This window comes from Entelurus aequoreus, linkage group LG26 (genome assembly GCF_033978785.1).
Source record: "Entelurus aequoreus isolate RoL-2023_Sb linkage group LG26, RoL_Eaeq_v1.1, whole genome shotgun sequence".
Lineage (NCBI taxonomy): Eukaryota > Metazoa > Chordata > Actinopteri > Syngnathiformes > Syngnathidae > Entelurus > Entelurus aequoreus.
Window position 1 is genome coordinate 25,676,500 of NC_084756.1, and position 19,151 is coordinate 25,695,650.

At 39.0% G+C, this 19,151-nt stretch overlaps 1 protein-coding gene across 3 annotated transcripts in view; it reads left to right on the forward strand.

The window, feature by feature from the left end:
- asic1b (acid-sensing (proton-gated) ion channel 1b) overlaps positions 1 to 19,151 on the forward strand; it is a 463,006-nt gene that overhangs the window by 406,672 nt on the left and 37,183 nt on the right. For all 3 annotated transcript variants that reach the window (XM_062037851.1, XM_062037849.1, XM_062037850.1), the window contains 3 exons: positions 10,855 to 11,005; positions 18,039 to 18,095; positions 18,341 to 18,494. In XM_062037851.1, the coding sequence (XP_061893835.1) occupies positions 10,855 to 11,005; positions 18,039 to 18,095; positions 18,341 to 18,494 (362 nt within the window). The remainder of the gene's footprint in view (positions 1 to 10,854; positions 11,006 to 18,038; positions 18,096 to 18,340; positions 18,495 to 19,151) is intronic.

Below are 19,151 nucleotides of genomic sequence, written 5' to 3' on the forward strand. Positions count from 1 at the left end.
TGAACTGGAAAACTTTGTTATTTTTTGCAAATGGAGGGCAAACGAGCGAGGGAAGGGCAATAAATCTAGCGGAGGACGATGTATAGCGGTATGAAAGAGCTTTTAATAGAAAATGAAGATAAAAATCACCAAAGCGCGTTGAGGATAATGGCTCTCCAACATGTGAGAGTTACATGGTGTGGAGAGTACAGTCGGGCCGTGCTCGTGTCTGCAGCTATCACTTTGGAAAAAGTTTGTTTCAACATTTGATTTGTTTGAGAAACTTTCTGTGATGCAGATGGCTTTATTCTATGCCACAGGGGGCGCCAGACCCATTTTCACCGAGGGCCACATTGCAGTTGGGGCTGCATGTCTTCATGGTATTAATAAACAACCGCATATGCATTTGGTCATTATACATTTTATTTTCGTACTCTGTAGACTGGCAGCTCATTTTAACGTACAAAACCCCAAACCAGTGAAGTTGGCACGTTATGGTAAATCGTAAAAAAAAATAAACAAATTGCAAATCCTTTTCAACCTATATTCAATTGACTGCAAAGACAAGATACTTAACGTTCGAACTGGAAAACTTGGTTATTTTTTGCAAATATTAGCTCATTTTGGAATTTGATGCCGGCAACATGTTTCAAAAAAGCTGGCACAAGTGGCAAAAAAGACTGAGAAAGTTGAGGAATGCTCATCAAACACTTATTTGGAACATCAGTCATTCACAAACAAGGATGGGGCAAGGGTCACCATTTTGTGGACAAATGCGTGAGAAAATTGTTGAACAGTTTAAGAACAACATTTCTCAACGAGCTATTGCAAGGAATTTAGGGATTTCACCATCTAAGATCCGTAATATCATCAAAAGGTTCAGAGAATCTGGAGAAATCACTGCATGTAACATTAAATGCTTATGACCTACTGCATCAAAAAGCGACATCAGTGTGTAAAGGATATCACCACATGGGCTCAGGAACACTTCAGAAACCCACTGTCAGTAACTACAGTTTGTTGCTACATCTGTAAGTGCCAGTTAAAACTCTACTATGCACAGCGAAAGTCATTTATCAACAACACCCAGAAACGCCGCTGGCTTCGCTGGGGCCGAGCTCATCTAAGATGGACTGATGCAAAGCGTAAAAGTGTTCTGTGGTCTGACGAGTTCACATTTCAATTTTTTGGGGGAAACTGTGGACGTCGTGTCCTCCGGACCAAAGAGGAAAAGAACCATCCGGATTGTTCTAGGCGCAAAGTTCAAAAGCCAGCATGTGTGATGGTATGGGGGTGTATTAGTGCCCAAGACATGGGTAACTTACACATCTGTGAAGGCGCCATTAATGCTGAAAGGTACATACAGCTTTTGGAGCAACATATGTTGCCATCCAAGCAACGTTACCATGGACGCCCCTGCTTATTTCAGCAAGACAATGCCAAGCCACGTGTTACATCAACGTGGCTTCATAGTAAAAGAGTGCGGGTACTAGACTGGCCTGATTTGTCTCCCATTGAAAATGTGTTTGGCATTATGAAGCCTGCAATAGCAGAAGGGAGACCCCCGGACTGTTGAACAACTTAAGCTGTACATCAAGCAAGAATGGGAAAGAATTCCACTTCAAAAATGTGTCTCCTCAGTTCCCAAACCTTTACTGAGTGTTGTTCAAAGGAAAGGCCATGTAACACAGTGGTGAACATGCCCTTTCCCAACTACTTTGGCACGTGTTGCAGCCATGAAATTCTAAGTTTATTATTATTTGCACAAAAAAAAAATGTTTATGAGTTTGAACATGAAATATGTTGTCTTTGTAGCATATTCAACTGAACATGGCTTGAAAAGGATTTGCAAATCATTGTATTCCGTTTATATTTACATCTAACACCATTTCCCAACTCATATGGAAACGGGGTTTGCATGCTCAGCACCCCATCTTGACAGAAAAAAAACAGAAATGTAGACATTTTTGCCAATTTATTAAAAATAAAACAACTCAAGAATCCCATGTAGTATTAAGTATTCAGACCCTTGGCAAAAATATTCATTCTTTTCAATTTTTTACATTGAAAATTATAATTCATGAACGTTATCTGGCATAATTCTATGTGGAATGTATAAAAATAAATGTATAATCGCCTTCTTATATTACTACACAATTGCCTAGGTGTTTGATTTGTGTACATACAGACTGATGGATGAGTCATAAGTCAAGGTGACAAGCAGATGTTTCAGTAATTATTTTGATTTTTACAAACACATTTCAATACAGTATATAATATTTAGGGGTGCTCAAAAAAATCCAAATTGCCATTTTTATTTATTCCATTATAAATCAATTCATATGTTTGAAAACTCGATTAATAGTAGTAGTAGATTTAACCCCCAATTCCAACCCTTGATGCTGAGTGTCAAGCAGGGAGGTAATGGCTCCCATTTTCCTAGTCTTTGGTATGATGAGGTGGCGACTTGTCCAGGGTGTACCCCGCCTTCCGCCCGAATGCAGCTGAGATAGGCTCCAGCACCCCCCGTGACCCCAAAAGTGACAAGCGGTAGAAAATGGATGGATGGATGGTATATATATATATATATATATATTAGGGCTGGGAATCTTTTGTTGTCCAACGATTTGATTCAGAATCGATTCTTGGGTTCACGATTCGATTCAGAATCGATTTTTTTTTTTTTCAATTCAACACGATTCTCGATTTAAAAACGATTTTTTTATTTATTTTTATTTTATTTTATTTATTTTATTTTTTTTTAATGAAAACAATACACAACAATACCATAATAATGCAATACAATTTCAAAACAAAACCCGACCGAGCAACATTCAGAATAGCAATAAACAGAGCAATTGAGAGGAGACACAAACACGACACGGAACAATCTAAAAGTAGTGAGACAAAAATGAATATTATCAACAACAGTATCAATATTAGTAACAATTTCAACATAGCAGTGATTAAAAATCCCTCATTGATATTATCATTACAAACATTAATAAAAAAAAAAAATAAAAAAAAAAGAACAATAGTGTCACAGTGGCTTACACTTGCATCGCATCTCATAAACTAAATGTCTAATGATAATGTCAATGAGGGATTTTTAATCACTGCTATGTTGAAATTGTAACTAATATTGATACTGTTGTTGATAATATTCATTTTTGTTTCACTACTTTTGGTTTGCTCTGTGTCGTTTTTGTGTCTCCTCTCAATTGCTCTGTTTATTGCACTTCTGAGTGTTGCTGGGTCGGGTTTGGTTTTGGAATTGGATTGCATTGTTATGGTATTGCTGTGTATTGTTTTGTTGGATTGATTAGTTAAAAAAAAAAAAAAAAAAAAAATTTCATTAAAAAAAATCCAAAAAATAAATCGATTTTTTAAAAATGAGAATCGATTCTGAATCGCACAACGTGAGAATCGCAATTCGAATCGATTTTTTCCCACAGCCCTAATATATATATATATATATATATATATATATATATATATATATATATATATATATATATATATATATATATATATATATATATATATATATATATATATATATATATATATATATATATATATATACATATATATATATATATATATATATACAGTATATATATATATCTATATATATATATATATATATATATATATATATATATATAGATATATATATATACAGTATATATATATATATATATATATATATATATATATATATATATATATATATATATAGATATATATGTCTTAATTAGATATACAAAAAATAGTGCTCGATACCGTGGTAGAGCGTAATATGTATTTGTGGGAAAAATCACAAGACTATTTCATCTCTACAGGCCTGTTTCATGAGGGGTTTTCCTCAATCCTCAGGAGATCTCCTATATATATATATATATATATATATATATATATATATATATATATATATATATATATATATATATATATATATATATATATATATATACCGTATTTTCCGCACTATAAGGCGCACAGGAACATGAAATATGTTGTCTTTGTAGCATATTCAACTGAATATGGGTTGAAAAGGATTTGCAAATCATTGCATTCCGTTTATATTTACATCCAACACAACTTCCCAACTCATATGGAAACGGGGTTTGTGGCCACCTGAAATTATTTCCACTTCACACGTAGGCTCGAGCGACCCCGAAAGGGACAAGTGGTAGAAAATGGATGGATGGAAGGTGTGCTTGAAGCTCATTGAGCTTTTTTTTTTCCCCCCCACTTCAGCGATAGAGACACTAGATAAAGACGGATGACTCGATGTCGCCTGGCAGTCAAGAAAGCATTGGGTTTATTCCGCTCCGTCACTGCCGCCGGGCCTGATACCGCCATCAAAGCCTCCCTGTAAAAGAGAGTGATGGTCGCAGCAAACATCCAGCGCCCACATAGAGTAAATAAACAAGGGTTAATAAAAATGTGATCTCTTTTGCTAGACACGTCATAAATAGAGTTTATCAGTTGATGTACGAGTACATTCAACTGAGAGAGAGATGCTTTTTGGTGTCTTGCTTTGGCATATCTACACCACAAATGGCAGACTTCTTACTTCTTACCCGCTGCATGTCGAGTTGAAGCAATTACTCCATTTGCTCATTAGTCTCGCCCCTAATATTGCACACAAGCATTAATAATCGTATAGCAGTTTTCCATGAATATTTGAGTTAATTAACACACCTCTCTTAAAAACTGACACGGATTAAATCATACAAAATAATAATTCTGGAATATTTAGTGTATAGCATAGGACAGGGGTCACCAGCGCGGTGCCCGCGGGCACCAGGTAGCCCGTAAGGACCAGATGAGTAGCCCGCTGGCCTGTTCTAAAAATAGCTCAAATAGCAGCACTTACCAGTGAGCTGCCTCTATTTTTTTAAATTTTATTTATTTACCAGCAAGCTGGTCTCGCTTTGCTCGACATTTTTAATTCTAAGAGAGACAAAACTCAAATAGAATTTGAAAATCCAAGAAAATATTTAAAGACTTGGTCTTCACTTGTTTAAATAAATTCATGAATTGTTTTTACTTTGCTTCTTATAACTTTCAGAAAGACAATTTTAGAGAAAAAAAAACAACCTTAAAAATGATTTTAGGATTTTTAAACACATATACCTTTTTACCTTTTAAATTCCTTCCTCTTCTTTCCTGACAATTTAAATCAATGTTCAATTATTTTATTTTTTTTATTGTAAAGAATAATAAATATATTTTAATTTAATTCTTCATTTTAGCTTCTGTTTTTTCGACGAAGAATATTTGTGAAATATTTCTTCAAACTTATTATGATTAAAATTCAAAAAAATTATTCTGGCAAATCTAGAAAATCTGTAGAATCAAATTGAAATCTTATTTCAAAGTCTTTTGAATTTCTTTTAAAATTTTTGTTCTGGAAAATCTAGAAGAAATAATGATTAGTCTTTGTTAGAAATATAGCTTCGTCCAATTTGTTATATATTTTAACAAAGTGTAGATTGGAGTTTAACCTATTTAAAACATGTCATCAAAATTCTAAAATTAATCTTAATCAGGAAAAATTACTAATGATGTTCCATAAATTATTTTTTTTATTTTTTCAAAAAGATTCGAATTAGCTAGTTTTACTCTTCTTTTTTTCGGTTGAATTTTGAATTTTAAAGAGTCGAAATTGAAGATAAACTATGTTTCAAAATTTAATTGTCATTTTTTTTCGTGTTTTCTCCTCTTTTAAACTGTTCAATTAAGTGTAAATATCATTAATTATTAATAATAGCATAGAGTTAAAGGTAAATTGAGCAAATTGGCTATTTCTGGCAATTTATTTAAGTGTGTATCAAACTGGTAGCCCTTCGCATTAATCACTACCCAAGAAGTAGCTCTTGCTTTCAAAAAGGTTGGTGACCCCTGGCATAGGGTGACCATTTCCATGACACCAAAAAGGAGGAAAATTTGCGGCATATGACACCAAAAAGGAGGACATTATGCGGCATATCAATAAATGACTATGGTGTTCATAGGACTCTGGTATACTCTTATTTATAGTACAATTTTGAGTGGTTTAAAGAAGATGTTTGTGTGGCTGAATAGGAAAAAATATTAAAGTCAAGTGTTTGTTAACAGTATTTGTATTTATTCAATACATTGTGGTGTTCAAAAAGTGACCACTGAGATGAATCTTTTCAAGTGCAGAGTGCCACAAAGCATAACATGTGTGGACTTAAATGTAAACAACAATTAACAGGTAACATATATCATTTTTAAAAAATGTGAGGGACATCAGACGTGCACACTGTGGCCACACCAGCGTCACACATGTCCCAAACTTGACATCATAACAATTGAAATGTTTTATTAAAATCATTTTCTGATATAAGTGATTTTGCCCTCTTACAATGACAATAACAAAAAAAACATGTTTTTCATGACCTATGTGCTAGTATTGTATGTCTGCCTTTAAAAGAAATGTTACCCCTTTCAGAGATTACATTTAGTTCCTGTAACTTTCTGTCTGTAAAATACATCTTTTTTTTTTTTTTAGCATTTATGACATCCAGTGACAATATTTCATGAATAATATCCTTGTCAAGTCAAGTCAAGTCAACTTTATTTATATAGCACATTTTCAACAACTGTTTAGGTTGCACCAAAGTGCTTTACAGGTTAAAAAAGCATGGAGCAAACAAAAAACAAACAAAAAAAAAAAAAAAAAAAAAAAAAAAAAAAAAAAAAAAAAAAAAAAAAAATCCTTAGATTAACATTCTTAATAAATGGCAGTAAAATAAGCACACATCTGATTGAGGAGTCAGAGTGTTACAACCTGGCATTTACACATCGTGTGGCGTTGGGGTTGTCCGACTTTTTGTGTGGCCTTAAACGCAGCACTGGCTAAGTGCCATGAGTGCGTGTGTTGGTGCAGGTGAGCGAGCGAGCAAGCGACTTCTGTTGAAACGACGGACGACAACGTTGGTTTGAGCCTGGTTTGTATGGCAGGAAATTAATTGTAATGTGTTTATTTTGTTTAAAGTTCAGATGGGATTTTTGATTTCCTGCGCGGCGTTCATTTGCTGTGCGCTGATGACGCGTGAGCGGTGCGCCATTGCGCAGGCGCGCACCTTAGAGGGAACGCTGGACCCTTGTTTACCTTTTTAACCAATGATCAGCAGATTTGTATCCGACACCGCTCTTAGTCAATCAAAAGCCTCAAAAAGGAGGACAAATACGTGTCCGGCATGATGCTGCGCTGGACGCCGGACAGGGCATTCAAAATCCGGACTGTCCGGCCTAAAACGGACACCTGGTCACCCTAGTATAGCATATAAAGGGGAGCTAACACAAAGGACCACTGCTACACCGTCAAATATTCTGCAGCCATACACTTTGGAGTCATTATAACTTGGTACGTGGCACATGCTAACTGTTAGCATGCTAACTTTTTGAGCTATTTTCGCAACCGTTTACCCCAGAGTCATGCAGCTTAGTATGTGACACTTGTTACCTGTTCTGATTCAGCCGATTGTTTTCTCTAAATCCACAGCCATACACCTTAGAGTCATAACTTGGTATGTGACACATGCTAAGTGTTAGCATGCTAACGTTAGCATACTTGGCGCCATCTTGAAAGTTTGCCAATGTCTCATATTAGCATGCTAATGTTAGCAGGCTAATGTTTTAGGCTAGCTTTTTAACTGATTTTGTATGTTTTAACCGAAAAATCATGATTTTTGATACTTGGCGCCATTCTGGAAGTATACTAACGTCTCTTGTATTAGCATGCTAACATTCTTGGTAGCTTTTTACCTAATTTTGCTTGTTTTAACCTAAAAATCATGATTTTTTTTATACTTGGCGCCATCTTGTAAGTATACTAATGTCTCTTGTGTTAGCATGCTAACATTTTTGGTAGCTTTTTACCTAGTTTTGCATGTTTTAAACCTAAAATTCATTATTTTTGATACTTGGCGCCATCTTGGAAGTATACTAACGTCTTTTGTATTAGCATGCTAACATTCTTGGTAGCTTTTTACTTAATTTTACTTGTTTTAACCTAAAAATCATGATTTTTTTTATACTTGGCGCCATCTTGGAAGTATACTAATGTCTCTTGTGTTAGCATGCTAACATTTTTGGTAGCTTTTTACCTAGTTTTGCATGTTTTAACCTAAAATTAAGGATTTTTGATACTAGGCGCCATCTTGGAAGTATACTAACGTCTCTTGTATTAGCATGCTAACATTCTTGGTAGCTTTTTACCTAATTTTGTATGTTTAAACCTAAAAATCATTGTTTTTGATCATTGGCGCCATCTTGAAAGTTTGCCAATGTCGCATATTAGCAAGCTAATGTTAGCAGGCTAACGTTTTAGGCTAGATTTTTACCTAATTTTGCATGTTTAAACCTCAAAATCGTTATTTTTGATACTTGGCACCATCTTGGATGTATACTAACGTCTCTTGTATTAGCATGCTAACATTTTTGGTAGATTTTTACCTAATTTTGCATGTTTTAAACTAGAAATCGGGATTTTTGATACTTGGCGCCATCTCGGAAGTATACAAACGTCTCTTGTAGTAGCATGCTAACATTTTTGATAGATTTGTACCTAATTTTGAATGTTTAAACCTAAAAATCATTATTTTTGATACTTGGCGCCATCTCAGAAGTATACTAACGTCTCTTGTATTAGCATGCTAACATTTTTGGTAGATTTTTTACCTAATTTTGTATGTTCAAACCTAAAAATCATTATTTTTGATAATTGGCGCCATCTTGGAAGTATACAAACGTCTCTTGTATTAGCATGCTAACATTTTTGGTAGATTTATACCTAATTTTGCATGTTTAAACCTAAAAATAATTATTTTTGATACTTGTCACCATCTCGGAAGTATACAAACGTCTCTTGTATTAGCATGCTAACATTTTTGGTAGCTTTTTACCTAATTTTGCATGGTTTAACCTAAAAAACATGATTTTTTTTATACTTGGCACCATCTTGGAAGTATACTAACGTCTCTTGTATTAGCACGCTAACATTTTTGGTAACGTTACACCTAATTTTGCATGTTTTAACCTATAAATCTTGATTTTTGATACTTGGCGCCATCTTGGAAGTATACTAATGTGTCTTGTATTAGCATGCTAACGTTTGTGGTAGCTTTTTACCTAATTTTGCATGTTTTAGCCTAAAAATCATGATTTTTTTTTATACTTGGCACCATCTTGGAAGTATACTAATGTCTCTTGTATTAGCACGCTAACATTTTTGGTAGCTTTATACCTAATTTTGCATGTTTTAAACTAGAAACCGTGATTTTTGATACTTGGCGCCATCTCGGAAGTATACAAACGTCTCTTGTATTAGCATGCTAACATTTTTGGTAGATTTTTACCTAATTTTGCATGGTTTAACCTAAAAAACATGATTTTTTTTTTATACTTGGCACCATCTTGGAAGTATACTAACGTCTCTTGTATTAGCACGCTAACATTTTTGGTAACGTTATACCTAATTTTGCATGTTTTAAACTAGAAATCTTGATTTTTGATACTTGGCGCCATCTCGGAAGTATACAAACGTCTCTTGTATTAGCATGCTAACATTTTTGGTAGCTTTTTACCTAATTTTGCATGGTTTAACCTAAAGAACATGTTTTTTTTTTATACTTGGCACCATCTTGGAAGTATACTAACGTCTCTTGTATTAGCACGCTAACATTTTTGGTAACGTTACACCTAATTTTGCATGTTTTAACCTATAAATCTTGATTTTTGATACTTGGCGCCATCTTGGAAGTATACTAATGTGTCTTGTATTAGCATGCTAACATTTTTGGTAGCTTTTTACCTAATTTTGCATGGTTTAACCTAAAAAACATGATTTTTTTTATACTTGGCACCATCTTGGAAGTATACTAACGTCTCTTGTATTAGCACGCTAACATTTTTGGTAACGTTACACCTAATTTTGCATGTTTTAACCTATAAATCTTGATTTTTGATACTTTGCGCCATCTTGGAAGTATACTAATGTGTCTTGTATTAGCATGCTAACGTTTTTGGTAGCTTTTTACCTAATTTTGCATGTTTTAACCTAAAAATCATGATTTTTTTTTATACTTGGCACCATCTTGGAAGTATACTAATGTCTCTTGTATTAGCACGCTAACATTTTTGGTAACTTTATACCTAATTTTGCATGTTTTAAACTAGAAATCGTGATTTTTGATGCTTGGCGCCATCTCGGAAGTATACTAACGTCTATTTGTATTAGCATGCTAACATATATATATATATATATATATATATATATATATATATATATATATATATATATATATATATATATATATATATATATATATATATATATATATATATATATATATATATATACTGAAATGCTCTCACATAAACAACTGAAATGTTTTTCTCTCTCACAGACTACTAAAACACTCTTATATACACTACTGAAATGCTCTCACATTGTTCAAGGTTCAAGGTTTTATTCGTGACATGCAGAGTACAGCACAGTAAAATGCTTTTTTCCATGCTCTTCAGATATTGCGTACAGTGGGATCCAAACACTAGTTGCTGAATCTAATGCACTAAATACAAAAAAATACAAAAATAGTTTCAGTAGTGTGTATGAGAGTGTTTCAGTAGTGTGTGTGAGAGAAAAACAGTTCAGTTGTTTATGTGAGAGCATTTCAGTAGTGTATGTAAGAGGTATTTCTGAATAACGACCCCTCATACGTTTCCACCAACGCGGCGAATACGTATCAGGTTTTCCTAGTAATGAGGTCAAGTGACAACATCAACATGAAACATGGCGCTTCATCGCCTAAGTTGTTGTTTTCTGTCTCTCAGCTGACGTATCTGCCGCCGCCGTGGGGCGACTGCAAGGCCACCCCGATGGACTCTGACTTTTTCAGCACGTACAGCATCACGGCCTGCCGCATCGACTGCGAGACGAGATACCTGGTGGAGAACTGCAACTGCAGGATGGTGCACATGCCGGGTAAGGAATGCACCCCCCCCCCCCCCCCCCTTGCTGCTGATTGAACTGATATTGAAGCAGCACTTACTCACCACGAAGGGATCGGAGGAAATCAAGTACTTTCACAGTCGAGTGGAATGGAACACTCGACTGTTTCCCCTTTGCTTCGCTGTGAGGGAATAACAGATGATTGACGGCCTTGTTCACAAGGGGTGGAATTGACATGCGAGACATTTTCTCATTTTTCCCTCTCATACTTGCGATCAAGCTCAATCAGCATTAGTTGTTCTCTACAGTTGCACTCAGATTGTCCGACTTTGACGACGTTGCTGTTGCGTACGGGGGGAGTAGACGGCACAGACAACAAGGGCGTGGTATTAACTCTAGTTTTATTTATATACATACAATATACAAGGGTGGTGCCATCTCTGGGTTGGGGAGGAGACCCTGCCCCAAGTGGAGGAGTTCATGTACCTCGGAGTCTTGTTCACGAGTGAGGGAAGAGATCGACAGGCGAATCGGTGCGGCGTCTTCAGTAATGCGGACGCTGTATCGATCCGTTGTGGTGAAGAAGGAGCTGAGCCGGAAGGCAAAGCTCTCAATTTACCGGTCGATCTACGCTCCCATCCTCACCTATGGTCATGAGCTTTGGGTTATGACCGAAAGGACAAGATCACGGGTACAAGAGATCCAAGAGGCAGTCAGGGAAGCAGAAGGAACGTTTGGGAAGACGAGACGCACAGCTCGTCACGAGGAACGAAGGCGGACTGCAGGAAGGACGACAAGGAAGACACGAGACCAATAAAACACGACGGTGGAGAACGCACAGAGAGCGAGCAAGGTTGTATAGAGCTTGATGATCGCTTACGGAACTCGAACAGAAGATTACGTTGTGGCCCCGGATAGCAGGTTGAGCAGGCTTATGAAGGCAGGACCCCTCATTGGCGCCAGGTGTGTTGAGTGCTGATGGAAAGCAGCTGCTCATCTCCTACACGTGTAGGAGATGAGCGGCCGTGGGCGTGTCCCGAGGTGCGCTCCGCTGGGCTCATTGAAGAATGCGCATTGGCATCCAGCCAGCCATCCATCTTCTTCCACTTATCCGAGGTCGGGGAAACCCAGACTTCCCTCTCCCCAGCCACTTCGTCCAGCTCCACCCCGGGGGGACCCCAAAGTGATCCCAGGCCAGCCGGGAGACATAGTCTTCCCGACGTGTCCTGGGTCTTCCCCGTGGCCTCCTACCGGTCGGACGTGCCCCGAACGTGTTCGAGTGGCATCCTGACCAGATGCCCGAACCACCTCATCTGGCTCCTCTCCATGTGGAGGAGCAGCGGCTTTACTTTGAGCTCCTTCCTCCCGGATGGCAGAGCTTCTCACCCTGTCTCTAAAGGAGAGCCCCGCCACCCCAGGTGGTTTAAAATACAAATCCGTGATCCACAATAAAAAAAGGAGAGAGTGTGGAATCCAATGAGCCAGCTTGTACCTAAGTTACGGTCAGAGCGAAAAAAGATATGTCTTGCACTGCATTCTAGTCCTTCACTCTAACGTTCCTCATCCACGAATCTTTCATCCTCGCTCAAATTAATGGGGTAATCGTCGCTTTCTCGGTCCGAATCGCTCTAGCTGCATTGTAAACGATAGGAAAATGTGAGGAGCCTTTCAACTGACTACGTCACGCTACTTCCGGTAGGGGCAAGGCTTTTTTTGATCAGATACCAAAAGTTGCGATCTTTATTGTCGTCGTTCTCTATTAAATCCTTTCAGCAAAAATATGGCAATATCGCGAAATGATCAAGTATGACACATAGAATGGATCTGCTATCCCCGTTTAAATAAAAAAAAATTAATTTCAGTAGGCCTTTAATTTTCAAAAATGTACTTCGGTGTTTGCGTGGCAGCACTTCACGATGGTAGAAATGTTCCTTCTTTTTTTTCTAAATTTTTCACATGACCTTACCTTATGGGCTCCATAGGGTCAGCCACAGTGGGACCGCAGGCCAATTATCGTCGTTTCGCTTGGGTGGCTTCACATCATTAAAGGCCTACTGAAAGCCACTACTAGCGACCACGCAGTCTGATAGTTTATATATCAATGATGAAATCTTAACACTGCAACACATGCCAATACGGCCGGGTTAACTTATAAAGTGACATTTTAAAATTCCCGGGAAATATCCGGCTGAAACATCGCGGTATGATGACGTATGCGCGTGACGAAGTCCGAGTAACGGAAGTTATGGTACCCCGTAGAATCCTATACAAAAAGCTCTGTTTTCATTTCATAATTCCACAGTATTCTGGACATCTTTTGCAATTTTTTTAATGAACAATGAAGGCTGCAAAGAAGACAGTTGTAGGTGGGATCAGTGTATTAGCAGCGGACTACAGCAACACAACCAGGAGGACTTTGTTGGAGCGCTAGCCGCGCTAGCCGCGCTAGCCGCGCTAGCCGCGCTAGCCGCGCTAGCCGCGCTAGCCGCCGACCTCACCTTGACTTCCTACGTCTCCGGGCCGCCAAACGCATCGGGTGAAGTCCTTCGTCCTTCTGCCGATCGCTGGAACGCAGGTGAGCACGGGTGTTGATGAGCAAATGAGGGCTGGCTGGCGTAGGTGGAGAGCTAATGTTTTTAGCATAGCTCTGTGAGGTCCGGCTGCTAAGTTAGCTTCAATGGCGTCGTTAGCACAGCATTGTTAACCTTCGCCAGCCTGGAAAGCATTAACCGTGTATTTACATGTCCACGGTTTAATAGTATTGTTGATTTTCTATCTATCCTTCCAGTCAGGGCTTTATTTCTTTTGTTTCTATCTGCAGTTAAAGCAAGATGCTATCACGTTAGCTCGTAGCTAAAGCATTTCGCCGATGTATTGTCGTGGAGATAAAAGGCACTGAATGTCCATTTCGCGTTCTGGACTCTCATTTTCAAGAGGATATAGTATCTCAGGTGGTTTAAAATACAAATCTGTGATCCACAATAAAAAAAGGAGAGTGTGGAATCCAATGAGCCAGCTTGTACCTAAGTTACGGTCAGAGCGAAAAAAGATACGTCCTGCACTGCCTCTCAAGTCCTTCACTGTAACGTTCCTCATCTACGAATCTTTCATCCTCGCTCAAATTAATGGGGTAATCGTCACTTTCTCGGTCCGTATCTCTCTCGCTCCATTGTAAACAACGGGGAATTGTGAGGAATACTAGCTCCTGTGACGTCACGCTACTTCCGCTACAGGCAAGGCTTTTTTTTTATCAGCGAGCAAAAGTTGCGAACTTTATCGTCGATTTTCTCTACTAAATCCTTTCAGCAAAAATATGGCAATATCGCGAAATGATCAAGTATGACACATAGAATGGATCTGCTATTCCCGTTTAAATAAAAAAAAATCATTTCAGTAGGCCTTTAATACATATTCATACTGAATATATTTCAAGTTCACACAGTCACTGGTAACGTGTCTGCAAGGCTAATTAGTTGCTATCTATCGAACATTACCATCGGCAATGTGCTGCTCTACACTTAATATCGCTGTCTGGCCCTGGGAGGCAAGACATCGCTTGGCAACAGGATGTGTCGCTGTGTTGCCGAGAAGACTGGGACCTATGCCACTCTGACAATATGATAGTTAAAATATGGATACTAGCAAAAATACAAGTTTCTTGGGAAAAACCATATAGATATGCTCCAGACAACAGGTGTCAAACTCAAGGCCCGGGGGCCAGTTGTGGCCCGCTACATAATTTTATGTGGTTCGCGAAAGCCTGGAAAAATGGGTTTCAATTAGGGATGCCAATAAATGCTTTAAAATGTAATATTGGAAATTATCGGTATCGGTTTCAAAATTATCGGTAACGGTTTCAAAAAGTAAAATTTATGACTTTTTAAAACGCCGCTGTGTACACGGACGTAGGGAGAAGTACAGAGCGCCAATAAACCATAAAGGCACTGCCTTTGCGTGCCGGCCCAGTCAGATAATTTCTACGGCCTTTCACACACACACAAGTGAATGCAAACATACTTGGTCAACAGCCATACAGGTCACACTGAGGGTAGCCGTATAAACAACTTTAACACTGTTACAAATATGCGCCACACTGTGAACCCACACAGAACTAGAATGACAAACACATTTCGGGAGAACATCCGCACCGTAACACAACATAAACACAACAGAACAAATACCCAGAACCCCTTGCAGCACTAACTCTTCCGGGACGCCACAATATACAGCCCCCGCTACCCCCTAGAAATCCAACCCCGCCCACCTCAACCTCCTCATGCTCTCTCAGGGAGAGCATGTCCCAAATTCCAAGCTGCTGTTTTGAGGCATGTTGCCATTTTTTTCCCTAACTTGAGTTGATTTATTTTGGAAAACCTTGTTACATTGTTTAATGCATCCAGCGGGGCATCACAACAAAATTAGGCATAATAATGTGTTCATTCCACGACTGTATATATCGGTATCGGTTGATATCGGAATCGGTAATTAAGATTTGGACAATATCGGAATATCGGCAAAAAAGCCATTATCGGACATCTCTACTTTCAATAAAATACTATTTTCTTTTTTCTTTTTCTTTTTTGCTATATGCATTCTTTCTTTCAATTTTGACAGGAAAAAAAAATGCATATTTTAATCTTTAATATTATCTGATCATGCCAATTATATTGTTATATACTGTATTGCAAAACTATTTTTGTGAGATTAAAAACAAATAGTTAAATATCGGCTTGTCACCTTTATTTATGATTTTAAAGCAAGTTATTCATTAAAAAAAAATCTAATAATCGAAATGCATGTGCATTTCCCTCTGAAAGAAGCCATTACTGCGATGTGGCCCGCAATGAAAATGAGTTTGACACTCCTGCTCCAGACCTTAAAGGCCTACTGAAATGAGATTTTCTCATTTCAACGGGGATAGCAGGTCCATTCTATGTGTCATACTTGATCATTTCGCGATATTGCCATATTTTTGCTGAAAGGATTTAGTAGAGAACATCGACGATAAAGTTCGCAACTTTTGGTCGCTGATAAAAAAGCCTTGCCTGTAGCGGAAGTAGCGTGACGTCACAGGTTGTGGAGCTCCTCACATCTGCACATTGTTTACAATCATGGCCACCAGCAGCGAGAGCGATTCGCACCGAGAAAGCGACGATTACACCATTAATTTGAGCGAGGATGAAAGATTCGTGGATGAGGAAAGTGAGAGTGAAGGACTAGAGGGCAGTGGGAGCGATTCAGATAGGGAAGATGCTGTGAGAGGCGGGTGGGACCTGATATGACTAAAACAGTAAATAAACACAAGACATATATATACTCTATTAGCCACAACACAACCAGGCTTATATTTAATATGCCACAAATTAATCCCGCATAACAAACACCTCCCCCCTCCCGTCCATATAACCCACCGATACAACTCAAACACCCGCACAACACACTCAATCCCACAGCCCAAAGTACCGTTCACCTCCGCAAAGTTCATACAGCACATATATTTCCCCAAAGTTACGTACGTGACATGCACATAGCGGCACGCACGTACGGGCAAGCGATCAAATGTTTGGAAGCCAAAGCTGCGTACTCACGGTACAGCGTCTGCGTATCCAACTCAAAGTCCTCCTGGTAAGAGTCTCTGTTGTCCCAGTTCTCCACAGGCCAACGGTAAAGCTTGACTGTCATATTTCGGGAATGTAAACAATGAAACACCGGCTACGACGTAGCCGCTACGTGTTTGTGTTGCTGCAGCCGGCCGCTAATACACCGCTTCCCACCTACAGCTTTCTTCTTTGCTGTCTCCATTGTTCATTAAACAAATTGCAAAAGATTCACCAACACAGATGTCCAGAATACTGTGGAATTTTGCGATGAAAACAGACGACTTAATAGCGATGGTGTCCCAAAATGTCCGCTACAATCCGTGACGTCACGCGCAAACGTCATCATACCGAGACGTTTTCAGTAGGGATGTCCGATAATGGCTTTTTGCCGATATCCGATATTCCGATATTGTCCAACTCTTTAATTACCGATACCGATATCAACCGATACCGATATCAACCGATATATACAGTCGTGGAATTAACACATTATTATGCCTAATTTGGACAACCATGTATGGTGAAGATAAGGTACTTTTTTAAAAATTAGTAAAATAAGATAAATAAATTAAAAACATTTTCTTGAATAAAAAAGAAAGTACAACAATATAAAAACAGTTACATAGAAACTAGTAATGAATGAAAATGAGTAAAATTAACTGTTAAAGGTTAGTACTATTAGTGGAGCAGCAGCACGCACAATCATGTGTGCTTACGGACTGTATCCCTTGCAGACTGTATTGATATATATTGATATATAATGTAGGAAGCAGAATATTAATAACAGAAAGAAACAACCCTTTTGTGTGAATGGGAGAGGGAGGTTTTTTGGGTTGGTGCACTAATTGTAAGTGTATCTTGTGTTTTTTATGTTGATTTAATTAAAAAAAAAACAAAAAAAAAACGATACCGATAATAAAAAAACCGATGCCGATAATTTCCGATATTACATTTTAACGCATATATCGGCCGATATTATCGGACATCTCTAGTTTTCAGCAGGATATTTCGCGGGAAATTTAAAATGTCACTTTACTAATCTAACCCGGCCGTATTGGCATGTGTTGCAATGTTAAGATTTCATCATCGATATATAAACTATCAGACTGCGTGGTCGCTAGTAGTGGCTTTCAGTAGGCCTTTAATCCCTTTAAGAGGGAGTGGAAAATTTGAGTTGCCAATCGACAGCCTCAAAACCATCAATATGTGGAGAGTATTTATAAAGAGAAATGGCGCATAATCCTCACAATTAGAGATGACCAATAATGGCTTTTTTGCCGATATTCCGATATTGTCCAACTCTTAATTACCGATTCCGATATCAACCGATACCGATATATACAGTCGTGGAATTAACACATTATTATCTTTTGACCTTGACTGTAAACCCACTGTTACAAGCTGCTCTCAATAAAAAACAGTTTGACGCCCCTGACTCTGATGGTATTCTCTGCTTCCTCCTACAGGAGACGCCCCGTACTGCACCCCTGAGCAGTATAAGGAGTGTGCAGACCCAGCCTTAGGTAAGAGATAACCCACAATGGTCCTAATGGAAGCTGATAGTGGGGAATGCTCCCGGGCGATGGCGTCCATCCTCGAACATTAAAATGCCAGACATGCCTTCAAGACTAATTGGCTCGCACTGCCAGACGCTGTTGTGGCACCTGTCCGCCTTACCCTGCGGCATGCCTTTCTTCCTCCGTCCACAATAAACATCACTTGTCGTCTTCCCGTGAAGCACCTCTCACTCTCCCCGTCCCTCCCGCAGACTTTCTGGTGGAGAGGGACAACGACTACTGCGTGTGCGAGACGCCGTGCAACATGACGCGCTACGGGAAAGAGATGTCCTTCGTCAAGATTCCCAGCAAGGCGTCCGCCAAGTACCTGGCCAAGAAGTTCAACAAGACGGAGCAGTACATAGCGTAGGTTTTTCTTTCGATTTGCACCCGCCATTGTAGATGGATAGATGGATAGGTCTTTATTGTCATTGCACGAGTACAACGAAGCTTTGTTTTCAGCACAAACCCGTTCAGGATTAGACCAACAAACAGTGCACAGGGTTACAGAACAGGGTCTCCCCGTAAAAGATGGGAAAAAGGGAAAAATACAATCTAGACTGGACTCCTAAGGGGGCCTAGTCTGGAGTGGGAAAAAAACCTCTATGCAATGCACACATAAACACGTTACATTTAACCACGACAAACTCGCAACAGAGGGGCGGGGAGTTGGGGGCCTGGAAGGCGGCCGCTGCTATGAAGCGCTGCCATCCGACCATCACCCCGAGGGGAAACAAGCGGTGGTGAAGGCATGGGGTGGGGGAGGGGAGGCGGTGTGCGTGTGTGCCCAATTGTCTTGGGTGTGATGATGTAATTTTTTTTATAGACTGAGGCCGATCTGCAAAAGTTCGACTCCAGGTGTATGGCGTCACATTAGTACCAAAAATCCAAGCGCGTAAAAACTGTTATCGCACGCTGATTCTCCACTTCGTGCGCGCGCGCGACACCCTTTTGCGCGTGCGTTGTGCCTTTGTGCGCGCGCGCGGCGCCTTCTTGCGTGCGCGCGATGCCTTTCTGTGCGCG